The following is a 20,309-nucleotide window of genomic DNA, read 5'->3' as shown; positions in this document are numbered from 1 at the left end:
GATTTTTGTTTATGTATATGTGGTCGTATATATGCCACAGTGAGCAGGCAGAGCTCAGAGGACCCTGTAGATGTCAGGGATCAAACTCAGGTCACCAGGTTTGGTGGCCTTTATCCACTGAACTACTCTTCTTAATGGCACAAATACAACCTCTTGGGTGTCACTTGGAGTCATAAGTCCACGTCTATCTGATGTTGGCTCATTTGACAGTGCTGAAGACTTTGGTAGTGCGATCTTTCTTCTCCATGCTTTTACTGCCAGCCATGACTAAGGAGGCTGTGGCTAAAAATGTCAGGGCTGTGGGGCAGTGGCAACAGAGCCCATGTTTCCACAAGGACTTCCGGCAAGCAGGCCACCTCTGCTGTAGCTGCCTTGTCGATTTGGCTCCCACTGCCTCCACTTTTCCTCAGCACCCCCAATCATTCATTTATTAATACTTTATACACATGCTCTTCAACTTATGATGGAGCTACTTCCAATAAACCTATGGTAAGTTAAAAAAATTGCTATTTGAAATGCATTTAATACAATGGAAGCTTCTAGTTCAGCGGCACAGCATACTGGGGGAAGGTGGGCTGTTCACCCTGAGGTTCTGTGCTGCCTGGGAGCTGCAGCCACTGGCGACTCCCCAGAGCTGCAGGAATCATTCTGCTTCTGACCAGCCTGGGAAAGACCCAAATGGAAACTAAAGAATTCATAATTTCTGTTCCACAAGTATTCACACCACTAGAGAGTTGAAAAACTGTAAAACTGAAATAACTTTTAACTTTAATTTTAATGAAGTTTTGTCATTAAGTTCTTGCCTTATCTCCTACCAAGCTCCCAGAGTTCAGCAAGATGAAGGCTCTTCTGTGATAGGCAGAGACAGGTTGCTAATATGGATAACTGCTGGCATGAAAATTAAACCATTGTTTTCTTCTTTTTTGTTGTTGCTCTTTTGAGATAGGGGCTAAAGGCTGGACTAGTACTATGTATTCCAGACTGGACTTGAGCTAATGGCTATTGTCCTGTCTCAGTCTCCCAAGTGCTGGGAATCTAGGAGTGATCCAACATAAACACCTTCTTTTTAAATTGCTGGTTTCGTTTACAAACAGCTACACGATCTTATGTATATGTGTTTTCTTACTTTGAAAGAGTTACTTTGCATTATTGGTTAGTGAGCACAGCTAGTTAAACCAATAGACACTGTCATTGGTAAGCCTCTCCAATAATGTGTCTAAATATACTACACATTTAAAAATTATTTATTTTATATCTATGGGTATTTTGACGACATGTATATCTGTGCATCATATGCATGTCTGGTGCCCAGGGAGGCCAGAAGAGGGTTACAGATCACCTGGATCTTGAGTTACAGATAGCTGTGAGACTCTATGTGGGGGCTGGGAAATGAACCCGGGACCTCTGGAAGAGTAGCCAGTGCTCTTCATTGGAGCCATCTCTTCAGCCCCTACTACAAATTTCTTATAAAGTAATGTTCTAAGGTGATCCCAAGGCACATCTTATTAACGTGAAGAAAAGCTACCCCTACAAAGATAAATACTGGAACATGTCAACCCTCAGTGATGCTAACACATCTATCTTTATGATTAATATACTTCTAGAATCTTAGAAAAGCTGAAAGCCTTTAAAAATAATATACTTACCTTCCTGAATTATTGTCTGAGCACTAGGAACTAAATCTGACCAAGGCATAAACTCACAATTCTGTAAGTCCACAAAATACCCAAATATAGACCGTTCACCACCTGGTAAGTTGATACCTCCGTCTGAAAACAACACATGCAAGAATCCAGTAAGACAGCAGCTCACCAGTTCACCAATGCCACGAGCTCCACCTGAAGGGAAGGGTTTGTGGGCCAGGAGCCCACTGGAGTTCATGCAGCTACATAAAACAGGCAGGCCATTTCCTCTCATATTGGTTTGTACATGAGCAAAGGTTGATTAACTTTTTAAATCATTTCCCATGTAGACAAGGGTAAACTGTGATCAAATGGCCTATGAAATCTTATCCCAAAGTGCTTCCTATTGCTGTGTGTAAAGGCTAGTAAATCCCAGCAGCACACTGGCTCAGTTCAGGCCAATATAATACAGAATGCTTAGAATATTTGTAAATCATAAATCTTTCCCATTTTAAAAATAATACATTCATTGGAAAAGATTCTTGAAAATATAAGCTACAAAAGCAGAATAGATTATCCACAGTTTCATCAAAGGTAGCAGAGTTGCTATTTAACTCATGGGTGTACATGCCCAACCATACACCACAGTTGATATATTAATATACACCTTGTTAATTTGCATGGCTTGTTTTCTTCTTTCAGTTTCCGTTAGAGATATATTAAAATGATTTGTTATGTTTTCTTTTGGAGACAAGGTCTTATGTAGCCCAGGCTTGACTCAAACTCGCTATATACTCAAGGATGTCTCCCTGCCTCCACTCTCCAAGCCCTGCGACTATAGGCACGCGCCACACTTGACCATGATTTTCCAGTTGCTTGTTTTCTCTCAGAATCCTTACAAATTTTGTCGATAAAACTATGCTGTTAAAGTCAGACGAGTTCACAGTGGTTTGTGGATCTCTGTGTGTGTGGTACATGCCTGTGTGCGCGCACATGTGGAGGCCAGAGCAGGAGAGCAGGTGTCTGCTGTCACTGTCCATGTCACTGTCGCGACACAGTGAGGCTCTCCCTGAGCCAGAAACCTACCATCTGGCTAGGGTTGCTGGTCCCAGAACCCTTCTATCTCCGTACCCCAGTGCTGGGCTAGCAGGCACATGCAACCAGGCCTGGCTTTTAAAGTGGGTTCAGGATTCGAACTCAGGGATTAATTCTTGCAAAGAAAATTCTATTACCCTCTGAACCATCTCCTCAGCCCCTGCAGGTTACTATTATTTTTAAATATAGTATTCTTTAATCTGCTTTAACTTTTGGCTTCTATTTTACTTTACTGCTCCTCTGCCTTATTTTGTATTTGTATCACATATACTTATTAGTTTATTTTTAGCATTCTGTTTGTTTCAAATATACTGATTTATATATTGTCCTGATTAATCCAAAACTTTTTAATATTTCTATCCAAACAAAGACCTTAATATTCTTTACCCACTGAACACATTTCCCATCATCTTGCTATTTTGTGTATAATTTAGATTTTATAGTTTTAACAAAAATAAACTAGTTTATAACTGGTAGGTAACTGACCTCTTTCTGACTCTTCTTCAAATAATTCATGAACAAGGTTGTCAAAATTGTAGGTTACTTCTGCAAGAGAATCAGGTTCAAAACTTGAACGAAATAGCAAGTCTTCTTCATGTTGGTCTTCGCGCTTTAAAACCCCTCCAAATGCCCACGTAAACGCAAACACGAAGATCTTCTGAATCATTATTGTTAACTTTTCAGGATTTTTTTCCAGGTACCATGCATTCTCATCCCTGTAGTAGCTGTGTGGGTGAAAATTAATGCCAGAAGCTTTATGAAGTGGTTGGAAAATTTATCTCAACATTATGTGAAAGTTTTGTTAAAAATTGCAATAGAGTATTGATGTAAAAATTTAGATACATAATTTTTACTCAGATAACAGTCACAGAAATTAGTTATTATGTTTATTTTTAAAGTACTATATGTTATAAGACATTCCTACTTTTGTTTTACACCTATTTTTGGTAATGTGTTGACAAACTTATCATATACCCCTATTTAACATATAATTCTATTTAATGTATGTATATTCACACCTTTATCATGATAGATTTTTGATACTTGTTTAATAGTTTGATTTATATACATGCTTTACATATGCACATCGTTTTATTTAGTGTTTATAAGTAAACCTTTTTAATTTTAGGTGAATTTTAGTTGAAAGTTTACTTGCTGGGGGAGAGGATCTGCTAATTCTGTGTTTCATGAAAGACCCAGTATACAGTGATTTGCTTTGCATTTCTCTTGGCAAGTCTTAATTTAGCTTAACATGGCTACTGACGGGCACCCAGAATCTGAGGAGACTGCTTTCTAGTTGAGGTTAATCCGGGCTCCTCATGGTTAATGAACCATGAGTTTTGGGGGTGATAGGATTGATGATAATAAACAGGATTGGGCCTACTTCCAACATCTTGCATTGTTATTAGATATTATCATATTGAAATTCATCAGTCATTGTTGGCACATAGTACACTTGTATAGTTCTGTCTGAAATGTCTTGCTGTGCACAACTTAGCAAACACTTATGAAATGTTTACTATTTCTCAGTCACTCAGAACGAAGGGGACGTGATGCCTTTTTCACAGGCCAGGGAGGAATAAACAAAGTTCTGAGTTGAGTAGATCTGAGGAATAATCGCTGGTTAATGTGGGGGCACAGGGCACCTTGTGCTCACAGGTAAGCACCAGAGGCGCTGTTCCATCAAGGGAAGGAAGGCGGTATCTGCTATCCAAAAGGCTGGGAGTGGACATGCATCCTAGCCTGGAGGCAGAGACCCTTCTCACAGGCTTGCCCTTCTCACTCCACAGAGCCTATCTTTATGGGAGGGGTCACATGTACTTTACAAACAGTTTCGATGCTGTCATAGCTAATTTTTATTTAGCTTACTTTGTTGCCCAAAGAGATTTGTGAATGCTTTGTTATGCACATAGGGTGGAGTTAATTATCACCATAAATGCTTTCATTAGATTCCACCTACCTAAAATAACCCCCTGGGGTCAGACTCCCAGGGTTTGAACCAACATCAGCTTAGTCGCGTTGAGCTCAACTGCCTTCTTGATCTCTATGGACTGTCACTCTGCTGGCCATGGACTGTGGGCTCAGCGAAGGCCACCATCCAGAAAAAAATATAGATGGAATAATTCTATAGCTAGAATGCTCCACGCACCTGACTATTAACCTAACTGATCTAGACAGCTAGCACGTCACATTATTGTTCCAGGTTTGTGAATGAGGTAGAGATTTAAAATTTTATAACTTGTTCAGTGTTTTGTAGCTTATAAATGGCTGATATGTAAAATAAACACAATTTTATTCCATTCTAAAATGTGTAAGGGCAAGATGATTTTTTTTACAATAATCTATGTAAAAATAATAAAACGTGATTATCTTGTATTAGTTATACAGAGGACTCTGAGTTGGGAAAAAATAATGTAGACTTTTTATGTAATTTTGTGAAAACTGACAATGGTCCCATGTGCATTGGGTGTTTCACATCTAGGAGGCTCTGCAAACACCTTTGCTGGAGGAATGTAACTGACCTCTTTTCTGTATTCTTGAACTTGACTCTCATAGCTTTTGTCTCTCTAGTGAAGGTGTCATCTGTTCCATCATGACCTTAGAAATGACAAGATTTTTGTACAATTAACAAAAGATCTACAGTTTCATAGGTTAACTAACAATGCCCAGCCTGTAACACTGTCGAGATGTGAACCGCTGTAGGGAGGGTCATTCCCACTGGAGCATCGCAGGCAGACTGTGCATGTCTCTTCCTGACTCCTTTTGTCCAAGTCATCCATTCCACAGAGGAAAACAGAATAAATCGTGACTCATTCTTTATACCTTAGTTTTCTAATATTTGCGTTCTCAATATTAAAATATATCTCTTTTAGAACATTTCAAAACAGAAAAGTATGCAGAAAAACATTAACTCACAGTTTCACTCTCCCCCACAACCATTAAAATATTGCTGTATTACTTATGAAATAACATAAAGCACACAATTATTTTAAATTTTAAACCCAGATAAAAATGAAAAGGCATGTGTTCTTATCCGGGTTTTGGATTTTAAGGCTGCTTTTAGTGCCATTTTGTGTCCTTTGAGACATTTTCTTGCAGTGTAACTTACTAAGCCAATCTCCCATTGCTGGAATTCAGGTTTTTCTATGACTGCAAATAGTTCGGCTGTGTATGGACCTTTGCATAATTCTCAGATTATAATTATAAAAGGTCCTAGAACAACACCATGAAGGCAAATTCCTCACTATGTTCTGCACTGCTAAATTGCTTTTTAAGAAGGTTGTCTCAATCGGTACCTTCTTTTTGAGTTTATTCTTTGGTACATTCTAGACATCAATATCTACCAAGGGTAAGGAAGTCCCCACAGGCCCCACCCTTTCCTGAGGAGATATTAAGGAATGGTTAAAGGTTGCTGCACGGTGGGGTTGTCATTTCTTCAGGGGAGTAGCCTTTGAGGAGCTAGATGAGGAGACAAAGGGGTTTAGAGGGGAACTAATTTCTCAGTACCTTGTATACTTGGCATATACTTCTGCTCCCAACTTTATGAAAAATTTGAATATACCAGTTATAGTTTCTTTTTATCATCTATTTATCTTCTCCAAATATCATATTTTTTAACAATAAAAGTGTATGTGGTGGCCCAAGCCTGTAATTCCACATTCAGGAGGTATAGGCAGGAGGTCATCCTTGCTTGAAGTCCAAGATTAGCCTGGGATACATGAAACTCTATCACAAAACGAAGCAAAGAATAAAATAAGTTTGAGAATGTCTCTTTTCTTAGTATAAATTATAAAAGTAAATAGTTTTAGTTCCCCGTGTAGCTACTGTGTAGAAACTCCCTATGTTGTCATAGAGGGTCCCAGAGGCTTCCTTGTTTTGTAGGTTGTTGTCTTGGCATTTAGCTCAAGTGTGGAAACAGACAAGTGACTCCTGGTCTCTCATCTTTCAAGCTTGTGGTACTTTACTGTGTGTGTTCTTACATGTGTATAGTAGATATCTTTATAATTTTCTAAGAATAATGTCTGCTCTTCTTTGACTGACTCTTCCTGGTTTCTGAAGATCAAGGGCCACTGTGGGCCACTATTACCCTAGTGCCTTATGATTCTCATCACTATTGGGGTGGGGGTTATTGTAAGCCCTGGCCTACAGAAAGCCATCGCTGAACCTTTTATCAGAAACGCATTCCCCAGAGGACTAAGAGAATGAGTGGCTTTAAAATTTAGATGAATATTTGCTGACGTTTTTACTTTAAGAGTTTGGGATTATTTGTTTTATTTTCTCAGGAACTTGGCCAGTCTCATTTTTAAGCCCTAGTACTGAACTCTAATGCCCTGAGAAGAGGGGACTCCAGTGTCTACAAATTAGAGACACTCAGTGCCTCCAAGATAGGATCAAAACATCTGGTGACCAGCTCATCTAGATGCATGATGCTAACAGCCAAGCTCAACTCTACCCTCAAAGAAAGCAAAGAAAATGAACCCAGAAGACATCACCAGGGGAAGGTTGTATTCCCTCTGCTTGGAACCTATAAACATAGCTCATAGGTGCCACAGAGACAGATGAGGAGACCAAACTCTCTCCAGCATGCCAGGCAGAAGCAGAGCATGACCACAAGGGTTACTGAATTCTGGAAAACCAGTATTAATGTGAAGAATAAGTTATTGTGAGCATTCCTTTCGATGTTTATCTTCTTGTGAATGAAACATAAACACTGGGGGATAGGGTGACGAGATTCCCTGTGACAGCGATTGGACTCTCCCCTGGTACCCTGGCTGGCTGCCATCAGTCAGCCTGAGCTCCTCTCTACATTTCATCGGTGTCTTTGGGACTCTATGCTAGAGGTACAGCCGCTGCAAAACTCCAGCTTGAGGAGGTATGGCCCTCATATCTCAATCAGCAGGCTGGATCAGCCTGTTTGCTATCACAGAACTCAGTGAACTCTGAATGACTCAGACCCAGACAAGAGGTGGGGAACATTCTTTTAAGGTGTGTGACTTTTGTTTATGCTGCCTTTGTTTAACTCTGTGAAGCTGTGATTCCTTGTCTGTGTAAACCACCTAAGCTGAATGGCCAATAGTGAGGCAGGAGAAAGGATAGGTGGGGCTGGCGGGTAGAGCATAAAAAGAAGAAGAACTGTGGAGAGGAGGAGGAGGAGGAGGAGGAGGAGGAGGAGGAGGAGGAGGAGGAGGAGGAGGAGGAGGAGGAGGAGGAGGAGGAGGAGGAGGACAGGGGCCAGCTAGCCAGAATAAGTGTGAAAGTAAGATTATAGAAGAAAGAGAAAGATGAAAGCCCAGAGGCAAAAGGTAGACAGGTTGATTTAGGGTAAGAAAAGCTGGCAGGAAAACAAGCCAGGCTAAGGCCAGCCATTTGTAAGACAGAGTAAGACTTCGTGCGTGGTTTATTTGGGATCTGGGTGGCAGGGCCCGCCAAAGAACAAAAAAACCCCAAAGAGTAAAGTGTAAACAACAACCAATAATGGACAAGTACTAAACCCAGGGCCTCGTACACGCTAGGGGAGTGCTCTACTGCCGGTGCCACCCTCCAGACTTCGATTCTTTGAGACATGAGCCTTCCTGTTCCTACTTCCTGAGTTCTGGGTACAGGTGCCCAGTTAACATGTGGCTTTTTTGGGCTAGTTTCCTTCATGTAATGTCAATATTGTATGAATATACTATATTTTGTTTACATGTTCATCAGACAAGAGGCAATGAGTTGGTTCCATTTTCTGGCTATCGTGAAGAATGCTGTTACAAGCATTTCTCTATAGTTTCTTGTTTGGCCAAATGTTTTAATATCTCATATTCATATTTTTGGAATATTACTGTCAAACTGTTAATTGGTTGCTACTTTTGCATCCTTTGTTTTGAGGAATCTATTTGTAGGGAACACATCACTAGATTTTTGTTTTCAAACTGAATCAGAGGATATCTGTCTTTAATAAATATATTCTTCATATTGAATATAATTACTTTTAACATTGGTTTTAGTTGTTCAGATTTCTCTTTAATATTCTATTATAAAGGTTGTTCTTGTTTTCTCAAGTCAGTATTGACGTAGAAACCTTTTGTCTTAATCTCTTCTTGTTACTCTGTTGCCCCCCTCTCTCTAAAATTTGTTAGAATTTTCCTTTAATGTTAAATATTCTTATCATAACAAATTGTTTTAATAAGCCTTGTATCAGGTAACAAACAAAAAATCATTTCCAGAAAGGGACATGAGAAAAATAGGCAACGTAACTATAGCAATAATAAGAACCAGAGGCAGGTCAATACTTCTACAACCTAACTTCAAAAAAATGGGATCGCATGACCCACAAGCCCACAGGAAAGTACACAGTGCTCACAAAAAAAGTAGAATGGCCACATGCTCCAGCAGTCTCACTTCTATATGGATATAAACAAAGTAAGCATTTTCAGGAGCTGTTTGTGAATGCTTTGTCACCAAGGCAGTACTTCTAATAGCCATGACATGGAAGCAATCCGAGCTCCCACTCTTTGAGCAAACAGATAAAGACGATGAGATGTGTGCACAGAACAACTCTGGTCAGCCATAGGAAAGAAAATCCCATCGCTTATGACAGCAGGTATTCACTTGGAAGACACTAACATCAAATACCATATAGATATGAAATCTAAAAGTGCTCGTCCCACAGAAATAGAGAACAGAATGACGGCTACCAGAAGTTGGGGAGATTTGATATGAAAAAAAATCTAAAAAAGATGTTGACCAAAGGATGTAAAATTTCAGTAAAGCAGGGGGAATTAAGGGAATTAGGATCCAAGACCTACTGCAAGGCACAGTAACTAAAGTAAGAAGGTGATAGTTTCCAATCCACTTGTTAGGTTTATGATGGCCCAAATATGTACCCAAACCACCACTTCTTGTCACTTTTAGTATTAATTAAATAAATCACATAATATATAGAGTAGATACCGTGCCAGATGATAGTGGTCTTAATATGTCTGATAAGCTAGGCAAAGAAAGCCTATGTACCAAATACAAAACAGAAATATCCCCAAAGAGAAAAGATTTAAGTTAGCTCACAGTTTCGGAAGTTTTAGCTCATAGTCCTTGGCTGTGTTGATGCTGGCTCCCTGGTGAGGCAGATCATCATGGGGTGGGAATGTATAGAGGAGGAGGTTATGCACTGGGAAGCAGACAGGAGGGTAGGCTGGGACAGGATCCAAGGTTAACATATCCTCAAGTACCTGCAAACAATGGCCTGCTTCTTCTAGGTAGGTGCTCTCACCTTGAGAGCCAAAATCATTCACCAAACATGGACATTCACAGGGTATGCTTCATACTCAAACTGTTAAATTCCACTTCTGTCAATCTCATGATGCACAATTCATTCAGGTCAAACTTTATGGTTTCCCACAGTCTTAACAGCTCCAATGTTGTTTAAACATCAAGTCCAAACTATTCTTTGGCACCCAGTGCCACCCTTAGCTGTGAAATAAATAATTTCTTACACATAATGGCAAAGACTAAGTAGCCTTACTCCAAAATGGAGGAACTCAAAGACTGATAAAGGAGAGGTCAGATGAAAGGAAGACCAAAACTTAGTGGAATACACTGTAAGTCCTAGGGAGCCATGCCAGTATCCAGAACACCATTGTTTTGATGTGAGCTTCAGTGGTCTTGGGCATAATTCTAAATTTTCTTTAGGTCCCCATAAGATTATCAGTGCCCCCAAACAGCAGGAAGTAGCCTGGAAAACTACACCCACATTCCCCCAAAATGGACTATGGATATTTTCCTTTATTTAGAATATTGGTTAAGTTGTTATGGCTAATGGTCAGGAGAAAGGCTAAACAAAGGATATTAGATTCAGAGTTCTTGTTTTTTTTTTTTTTCTTAAGAGGGGGAAGCGGTGTTGGACAATGGTCTGTATTCTGTCAATTATATTTTAAATAAACCCTGATTGGCCAGTAGTGAGGCAGGAATTATAGGCAGGACAATCAGAAAGGAATTAAAGGCGGGTCAACGAGAACAGGAGTATTCTGGGAAGAGGAAAGCTCATTCCCGCAGTCCTGGCCCCGCCACAGAAGAAGCAAAATGTGACTGCCTCACTGAATAAGGTACCAAGCCACATGGCTAACATAGAGAAGAATAATGGGTTAATATAAGTTATAAGAGTTAATAAGAAGCCTTAGCTAATGGGCCAATCAGTTTATAGTTAATGTAGACCTTTGTGTGATTTCTTTGGAACTTAACAACTGGGGGAACTAGGCAGGACAGACAACTCAGTCAACACCCTCCAAAGAGAATAGGTTCAAAAAAAAAAAACCAGTACAAACAGTAGGGATAAATTCTGGTCCCACAGCCAGTGGCCCCACAGTCTGCCCCAGTCATACAATTGTCACCATATTCAGATGGCATAGTTTGGTCCTAAGCCATGGAACCAATTTTCTCTCTTAGTCACTGTTCCTGTCTCTATAACAAAATGCCCGGCATGAATAATATTCACAAGGAAAGATTCATCTTTGGCTTACAGTTTAAGATATTTTAGTCCACAGTAGTTGGCTGAGCTGATTCTGGGCCTTGGTGACACAGATGATTGTGGAGTGGGAATGTGTGGAGAAGGCGGTTGTTCACCTCATTGTTAACAGGAAGGAGAGAAAGCAAGAGAAGAAGGAGCCAGGAACAAGATTCTCCAAGTTCTGGTACCTAGTGACCAACCTTTTCCAGCTAACTTGGAACAACAGAGGAGCCTTTCGGGGCAGGCACGATAAAACCACAGCAGTAGCTAAGGTATATTAAGTGTGTCCCCAACGTCAAGTGTTCTTAAGTCATGGTAGAATCTGACCCTTCACAAAGAGAGGTGCATCGGGTATTATATTCTTTAAAAAATGTCAGATTTCAGCAGAGCCATGAAATCTATAGTCTAGTCAAACAGAAATGTGAGTAATGACCACAACAGCCTCAGAACAAATTGCACTGAAAAAGGCATAACGAGTCGAAAGCTAAGTCAGCAGAAATCACCGAACAGAAAATGGCAGCAGGAAGGAAGAAACGTGCGCACGTCCCTTCTTGCTTTGCCTCTGCGTGATCACAGTGTACATTTAGACACTTCCTACCTGGAAGAATCCTTAAAACATAACAGAACATTCTGGAGTAATCAAGATCTCCAAAGGCTTTTCTCATGTTTATGAACCTGTATGAACACGTATGTTACCGGTTCACCCTGGGGATATGCACGTCTGTTAAGAGTTTTCTATGTACACGCTGGCTGTTAACGCAAACAGTCTATGCTCTTCCTGCCTTCACTTTTCTGTCATAAAAAGCCAGGAGGCAGTGACAAGCTCCCTCTGAAGAGTGGAGACACAGTGCCGCAGTGTGACTGGGGAAACTCACTTTTTGCCCCTCCCCTCTTTATGTGCATGAACTCAAACAAAGCGTCGAGAATCCTGCAGAGCGTCATGATGACTGACACGTCCTGTATGGGGTACGCCATAAACTTCCTGTGCCTTTTCAGAAACTCCAGCCCTTCTGTAACACTCTTTTTAATCATTAATCCAAGACACTCCATTCCTCGCTGACTTATGGTTTTTGAGGTTTTCAAAAGCCACGACTTAATATAAGGCTTCCATCCCAGATCAACAGGGTCCTAGGAGTAAAAAAAGGAAAATCGCATGTAAACAAAAATACAGCATTCTTTATTTTTTTTAAATTTTTTATTTCACCATCCCCCTCTCCGTGGTTAAATCAGCATTATTTAAAGCGAAAACAGCAGCAGCAGTGGTGGAAAACAGCTAAAGGACTCACAATTCTCTAGAATGATCTTGGGGTTTTTACCATGGTTTGAAAAGAAAATGAGCAATGGGAATCTGAGATGGGTGGTGTGCTGGGGATGTACAAGCTGCAAGGAGCCGGTCAGCCTAGGCAGGCCAGCCCTCATTCTAACTTGCACCCCAAGTTAGGCAGATTACAGAAGAGAGTCAGCTACAGCCCGTCAGAGGGGCATGATTCCGGGAGGTGTGTTTTCTATCTTCACACCACTGTCTTAGTAATGTCTTCCCAAGTTCTGAGCGTCATGCAGTAAAAATGGCTTCAGGGCAATCTTTCTTTTGCTGCCAAAATGATTCATATCAATGGCCTAACCTGTCTGTTTGAGATACAGATGTTCTAACTTCCCGATGTAGTGTTAATGACAGTATTACTTGCGGATTATGAGACTTTTGGGGAAAATAAAGTTTCTGAGCTACTGGGGTCACTCGGCTGGGACTAGAAGTGAAACATGACTGGCAGATGAGTCGCTATCCTAGACACCACGTGACTGTCAGGGGCTGGGCTCTGAGAACGTACCATGTACACCACTGCACACCGGGTGATAATGGAAGGCGTGGCATTAAAGATAGAGTCCACTTCAAAAATCACTCTGATTTTGTTAGTCAGGGCTATCCTTTCGCTGTTGGCCAGGCACAACGTTCTAGTTTCACCAAGGACAGTGTTTAGATTTTCTATCCATAAGGTGTCGACTGGGCCATCTAAAACAATCCACTGCCAATCGAAATCTGGAAAGAAAAACATTTTAACACAGCTCAGGTTAATCTCAGAGTTCTTTCGTTATGATTTTGAAAACTTGCTATTTTATTAGAAAACAGTTTCCTTTGTGTGTGTGTGTGTGTGTGTGTGATACACATGTGCAGGTGTGTATGCATATTTACATATGCATGGGCATCCATGTGTGAGGGTATGTATGCATGTAGGCGCACATGTGTGGAGAGGGCCCAGGTTGTTGTCAGATGTCTTCCTCAGTCCCCTTTTGTTCATGGAACCATGGTCTCTCATTTGGTAATTCTGGCTGGCCCAGCTAGCCACATTGCCCTGCAGGTCCCCTACCTCTGCCTCCTAGATATTGGGATTACAGATGCATGCATACCTGTTTCTGCTTGGGTTCTGGGGATCTGAACTCCAGTCCCATGCCTGTGTGGCAAGTACTTTATCTACTGAGCTATGCCTCCACTCCCACCCGTGGCCTCTAGAAAGTATTTTCTAAGATAAAAGCATTGTCCCAGGAAACACTAGAAGGAGTGCCTAGGTTACACTGGAGTGTGTGCTGGATGTGCTTGACTTTCACAAATGGGATTAATGCTTTATAAAAGAGGCTATTTTTAACTTTCCAGTATTCATTCAAATCAACAAATACATTATATATTTGAAATTGCTTTAAGCATTTCTAGCTGTTCTTAGACTGTTTAAATGCACAATTAATCCTTAAAATTTGGATAGGAGAAAACCAAATGGTTCCATATATTTTCATAATAATATGATTTGTGAATTTGCATCTTCTGTTCAGGAGTAGTTTTTAGGTATGCTGTTCCTTTCCAAAGGAAAAAAAATTAAAGAATCAAGTAGAAAACTTAAATTCTATCTCATTCAGAACCCAGTCACCCTCTTTCCCACCCTGTCATAGTCTCTCTGCTGTAACACCCCTTTCCCACACCATCCTCTTCTCTCTGAGCTGCTGGAACACATGGCCTGTGACTGGCCAGTGTGTAAACGGTATCCATAGGTCCGTCACAGCTCTGAACTTGGAGGGCTGAGATGTAGGTGCTGGCAGATCATCTGGTAAGAGACAGTTTCCTGGTTCAAAGAAAGGAAACTTCCTCTTGCTGTGTGGTCACATGATGTAGGTGGGTCATCTGTCTATCTGTTGCTTTCATTCGTTAATTAATAAGAAACTGCTTGGCCTTTGATAGGACAGCAGCTTAGATAGGTGGAGTAGACAGAAGAGAATGCTGGGAAGAAGTGAAGTGAGGCAGACACCATAGCTCTTCTCTCCGGGATGGAGGCAGGTTAAGAATCTTCCTGGTAAGCCACCACCTCGTGGTGCTACACAGATTATTAGAAATGGGTTAATCAAGATATGAGAGTTAGCCAGTAAGAGGATAGAGATAATGGGCCAAGCAGTGCTTAAAAGAATATAGTTTCCGTGTAATTATTTTGGGTAAAGCTAGCTGGTGGCCGGGAGCTGAGTGGTGGGAAGTGGCCCGCAGCTCCATCTACAGTCACATGACAGAAAGAATTTTTTTGAGTCTCTTTTACAAGGACACTAATTCTATCAGTAAGGGCAGAGTGCATCTTGTATAGGACACTAATCCCCCACACAAGGGCACAGCCCTCAAGACCTTTCAAAATCATTAGCTTGAGGGTTAGGGTTTTAGTGTACAAACCTTGGGGAAGAAGATGCACACATTCAGAAGACAGTGTCATATGCTATGGCTCAATGATTTTAGAAAGTCTCTCAGACAGGATAAGGGAGGTGATTACACAGAGAGAAAACAGCTAAGCACCCTGAAGACCAGGATAAGGGAGGTGATCACACAGACAGAAAACAGCTAAGCACCCTGAAGACATTCAGCATCCTTGATGACCCAGAGAGCAGAGGTAGAAACCAAATAGCTACTGCTGAGAAGCTCTGCTTGAAATATCTATTCTATCCATTATCCTAATACCTCTGAGGAATGTTATCCCAAACTCTAGGAAAGTAGATGAAGCAGGAAACGTCCCTTCTAGAGTGTAGACCTCAAACATACTGGGGTAGATGAGTTGCCTTGAGGCTATCTGGGGTAGGAAAAGGAGGCTGAGGCTCTTCAGTTGAGTGGCAGCTCCCATGGAGCAGGAGCTATATTTACACCCACTCTGGGCATTGGTGATGGATCTGCTGGGACTGTGTGACTTAGCAGCAATGCACAGATGGCGTTGCTGTTTAGGGACAGGAGGTGCCACTGTGCTTCTCATATCATTACTTCTACATCAATACCCTTTAGTCCTAATTATTTTTAAACTGAAAGGCTACTTAAGCTCATAATAAGATACGTACACATTGCAAAACTGTTGTTGTGAGATTAGAAATTTTAGCAAGAACACGAGAAAGAAGTAAATTGTGCAATAAGGATATTACTAGTCAGAAATATAAGATCATATGCAGTTCATGATGGCTCAAAATTTCTCTTCTATATCAACAACATACTAAATTTAATAACAACACTTACTATAAGTTTCTGGAGTTTTAACATCTTTTTCTACTTCCTTCATAAAAACATTGTTATCGATATCTGCTGCCGTGGAGACACCAACTTGGAAAATCTAAATTATACAATGAATAATCAGGATGTAGCATTGTACTAGCAGTTTTCTGACTTAATCATCAATGTCAAGTCACTATAATTTTAATATAGGCTTTTATAATTTAAATGTTTTTGTAAAACTCATGGTAAATACAAAGCAAAGAGGGGGTGAATTTAGTAAGTAACTGTAAACATATGAAAACCCAGTGTCAGAGGATCAGATAGACAGAACAAATACTAATAGACGTAAGGCTGAATGGTTCTAGTAGCAAGGGACTTTTAACATTCTACTTTCACCAATGTCAGATCATCCAGGTACAGAATCAGAAAAGAAACAGCACAGATGAACTTCACCAACTGACCTACTACATGAGGTACAAAGCAGCCTACTCAACAGCTACAGGAATTCACACTTCCTATTGGCATGAAGAACACCTTTCTGAGGAGATCGCGTCATAGATCAAGTCCCAAATTGCTAAAATAAATCATCGTGTTTATGATCACAATGCAATATCTGTAACAACAAAACCCTTGCAAAGTGTATGCATATATGGAACTTAACAGTTTTTTCTTTTTAAGATAGAATTTCTCCTGCTTAGACCTTCACGTGTTTCTAGATAATGCTACTGGAATTCATAGAGACCTACCCATCTTTGCCTTCCCAGGTAATGGGATTAACAGTGTATAACACTATGCCTAGTGCAACTCTAAGAGCAACAGAATGACTGAGCAGAGGTCTGTCATTGATGTGGGATGCTCTTTTGCATGCTGTGAATATGTTTTATTACCATTGATTAATAAAGAAGCTGATTTGGTCAATAGCCAGGCAGAATAGAGCCAGGCCAGAAATCCAAGGAAAGCCAGAGGGAGAAAGAAGGCAGAGTCAGGATGCTAGCAGCTTCTGGAGAAGCAAGATGTGAGGTAACAAGTTACAAGTCTCATGGTAAAATATAGACTAATAGAAATGGTTTGATTTAAGTTGTAAGAGCTAGTTAATAATAAGTCTGAGCTAATAGGAAAAATAGCTTATAATTAATATCAAGCCTCAGAGTGGTTAATTGGGGATTAGTAGATGGGAGAAAAACCTCTAGTTACATGTCAGCCTGGTTACTTAGGATGCTAGGAGAGAAGGATTAAAAGCTTGAGGCTGCCTGGTTACACAAGCAAGTTTGAGGCAAGCCTGGAAAATTAGGGAGATCCTGTATCAGAAAAGGGGAACAGTGTAGATGTGGGTCTTGGTAGTAGAAATCTTGTTGACTATGCACAGGACCCTGAATTTAATCGTAGTTTTGCCCCACATAAGACATAATTAAAAGCAACAAACCAGCCGGATTGAGGAGAAGATTTACATGAAATTAGAGATGAGAACTGAGACATTATAACAGATACCACAGAAATATTAAGGATTAATAAAAATTTAAAATGAAATGCCAACATATCAGAAAACAAAATAAATGGACAAAATCCTAGACACATACACCTCATCAAGACTGAACCAAGGAGAAAGAAAAACCTCTGAAAGACCAATAAAGGTCAATGAGACTGAATCAATAACAAAAAGTTTCTTCCTCAAACAAAAGTCCAGGACCAAATAGCTTCACTACTGAACAGAAGATTGAATACTAATTCTCCTTACATATGCTAAAAAGATCTAAGAGAAAGGAATTCTTCTGACTCATTCCATGAGACAAAACTGAAAAGAACACTATGAAACAAAAAGCAAGGGGCCAAAGACCTTCATAAAAACAAATGCAAAATTCTTAGTCAAAATATGAGCAACTCAAACAGAATATTATACATAAAGGATTTAGCTATGATCAAGTGGAATATATCCCAAGGATGCAATATGGCTTAACACATACAAATCAAATGCATAATCATGTTATACATATATACAAACTCATACATGTTATCAAAAAGCAAAACAGACATGTATTAGCATCTCAATAGATACAAAAATGACATTTGATAAAATATAGCATACCTTTATAATAAAACTGAAAGAATGATTCCATAGAGAATATATTTCTAAATGTATTTCATGAACTTGAGACAATATAAGTAGTTCATATGGTAGACAGATAACTCAATTTTTCATATAGAAAGCATCTTTTTACCAATATAAAATGATAGCATCAGCTTAATAAAACTATCTCTTTAAGTGACTAGGAGTTGATTTTGAAATTAAAGAAATGTTTAAGTAGAAATCTCAACATGTTCTGTCATTCCTTGGTATCTATAGGGAAGACTGTTTCTAGGAAGCCCCAGAAAATACAAAACTATGAGTGCTTAGGTACCCTCTGTAAAATGGTACAGCTTTTACACACAACCTACACACATCTTTGTGTCTGGATTACTCAATCTAACACAGGTTAAAGTCTATATGTTAGACAGCTGAGAAAACAAGGAAAAGTCTGTATACACTCCTCACAGATACCATTTCATTTCCAAATAGTTTGGATCTATTTTGGGGTAAATTTGCAGAGATGAAGTTCAAGAAGACTGAGGTATGGTTGTATTCTCAAAATTGTTCTAAATTATATTTGTATATTACTTTATGAGCTAGCAAATGCAGACTATTATTTTCTATCTTTGCTAATCTCTTTGGTTTCAAATATCACCTTTTGCTAATATAACTTACCTACTGAAAATTACGAATAATCTCACTTATTAGTTACAAGAACAAAACTTTTCATTATTTGCCACTTATATTTACCATTTAACAAATTTTGCATCAAATAGTTTATTAATTTTTTAAAACAAAACTATCATTACTTCAATTGTTAAGGTTCACTAGTGATACTTAAATCACCAGGTTGTTCTCTACTGAGGTTGACTTCTCTTTGTACTCCTTTCCACACAGTTATCTCCACCTTCATTCTATGCTTTACTGACCACCTGGAAACTTAAGAGTAACACTGTCTCAAAAATCCAAAAAAAAAAAAAACCCCACCAAACCCAAAACAAAACAAAAAGCATCAAAATACTTAACAGTGTACTGCCTACTTTAATAATATAACTTTTCATAATACTTTCTCCTTTTATATTAATAGGTAGCTAATGATGTTTTAATAAAATAGCTTGAACTGTGCAACTGTCTGTATCACTCAAGGCAAAATACTAAATTCCACACCAAACTTACATTAGATAAATCTGTAATTCTTGACATTAGTCCAAGATCACTGTCGTTCTTGGAGTATTCTGCAGTGCTAATGTGCACAAAATTTCGAACTGCTGCTGACAATAACCCATCACTCCATTCCATGGTATTAATGTTCAACTGTCCATATAGTTCACTAAGGGTGATACATTTTGGATTCAAAACACAAACATCAACTTTTCCTTTTTTTCCTACAAGCTGGGGACAGGAGGTGAGAAATTCAGCATTGTCTTAAGAGGAATTAGCTATAATAGCACAATTACTTACTTTTGTTGCCAACAGGTTTTAGGCAAAATCTTTTACATCAAACAAGTTTCTACAAAGGTAGTAATGAACAAGAAACAGTAAAAATGGACATGTCTTGTTTAAGTAAGGCATACTATAAAAACCATTAAAACAATCTAAACAGTACAAGTAGCTCCTTCAAGAAAAGGCCCTCACTGTACTCCATTGCAGAAAATATACTTGGATTGGGATGTGGTTTGTTGGAAGCCAGGGTGGAGGATAGCAAGACAGGGAGCAGAGTGTTCTCTTAGTCTACTTGGATCTTATACACAAATTTTTAACTTGCTTGGGCTCCACCTAGAGAATTGTCCTCTGTCTCATCTCACTCAGTTTTATCAGGAAAGACATGTTGTTGGGAAACAAAGCTCACATAAGTCAAGGCCAGAGATTATGGGTACAGATAGGAAAGTGATGGAAATCTCTGGGAAATAAGACAGTAAAAACCCCAGCTGTACACGCAGAGGAGCTGTGAGAATCACTTACAAGATGCCTGTACACAGCAGGGTATAGCTCAGAGGGTAGGACCAGAACTAACCATGCTATTGAAGCTAAGACACACTCAATCCACATTAATTGGTACTTAGTATGGTATACTAATTTACTAGGGCTTCAGCCTAGGAGCCTTAAACTGATTTTCTTCATAATTCTAGAGGCTGGATACCAATTGTATCTGGTTAGGGCCTCTTCCCTCAGAGCCACGTTCTACCATCAACTCTGTAAAGAACTTCTCTCTAAATACAGTTGGAGTCGGAGGCATTGTGAGCCAGGGATTAAGCACATAAGTTTTAGGGGACATGATGTAGCTTACAGTAGATATCAATGTAAGTCTAATATAATCACTGAGGAAAAACTGAAAAAAATACAGAAAAGAAGATGAAAAGGAGATTGAAATGATACACTAGGAAAAAATCAAAACTAGGTAAAAAGTAGTAGACTGAGGAACAAAAAGGTATAAGACATAGGAAACAGCAGAAAACAACAACACAAGTGCTGAGCCATTGTATTAAATGTAAATGGATTAAATTTACTACTTAAAAGGAAAAGAACAGTACAGTGGATAAAAGGCTAAGA

The 20,309-nt window shown here is 39.5% G+C and overlaps 1 protein-coding gene across 1 annotated transcript in view; it reads right to left on the bottom strand.

The window, feature by feature from the left end:
• The window catches only part of Dnah14 (dynein axonemal heavy chain 14), a 243,864-nt gene that overhangs the window by 110,109 nt on the left and 113,446 nt on the right, over positions 1–20,309 (bottom strand). Inside the window, exons 38-44 of the mRNA XM_075987370.1 lie at positions 18,936–19,151; positions 15,719–15,812; positions 13,026–13,234; positions 12,075–12,327; positions 5,240–5,315; positions 3,204–3,442; positions 1,647–1,769 (exon numbers count right to left, since the gene is read on the bottom strand). Of these exons, the coding sequence (XP_075843485.1) occupies positions 1,647–1,769; positions 3,204–3,442; positions 5,240–5,315; positions 12,075–12,327; positions 13,026–13,234; positions 15,719–15,812; positions 18,936–19,151 (1,210 nt within the window). The remainder of the gene's footprint in view (positions 1–1,646; positions 1,770–3,203; positions 3,443–5,239; positions 5,316–12,074; positions 12,328–13,025; positions 13,235–15,718; positions 15,813–18,935; positions 19,152–20,309) is intronic.

Source organism: Microtus pennsylvanicus, chromosome 10 (genome assembly GCF_037038515.1).
Source record: "Microtus pennsylvanicus isolate mMicPen1 chromosome 10, mMicPen1.hap1, whole genome shotgun sequence".
Classification (NCBI taxonomy): domain Eukaryota; kingdom Metazoa; phylum Chordata; class Mammalia; order Rodentia; family Cricetidae; genus Microtus; species Microtus pennsylvanicus.
Note: the sequence above shows the minus strand (reverse complement) of the source record. Positions and strands in the feature narration are given on the sequence as shown.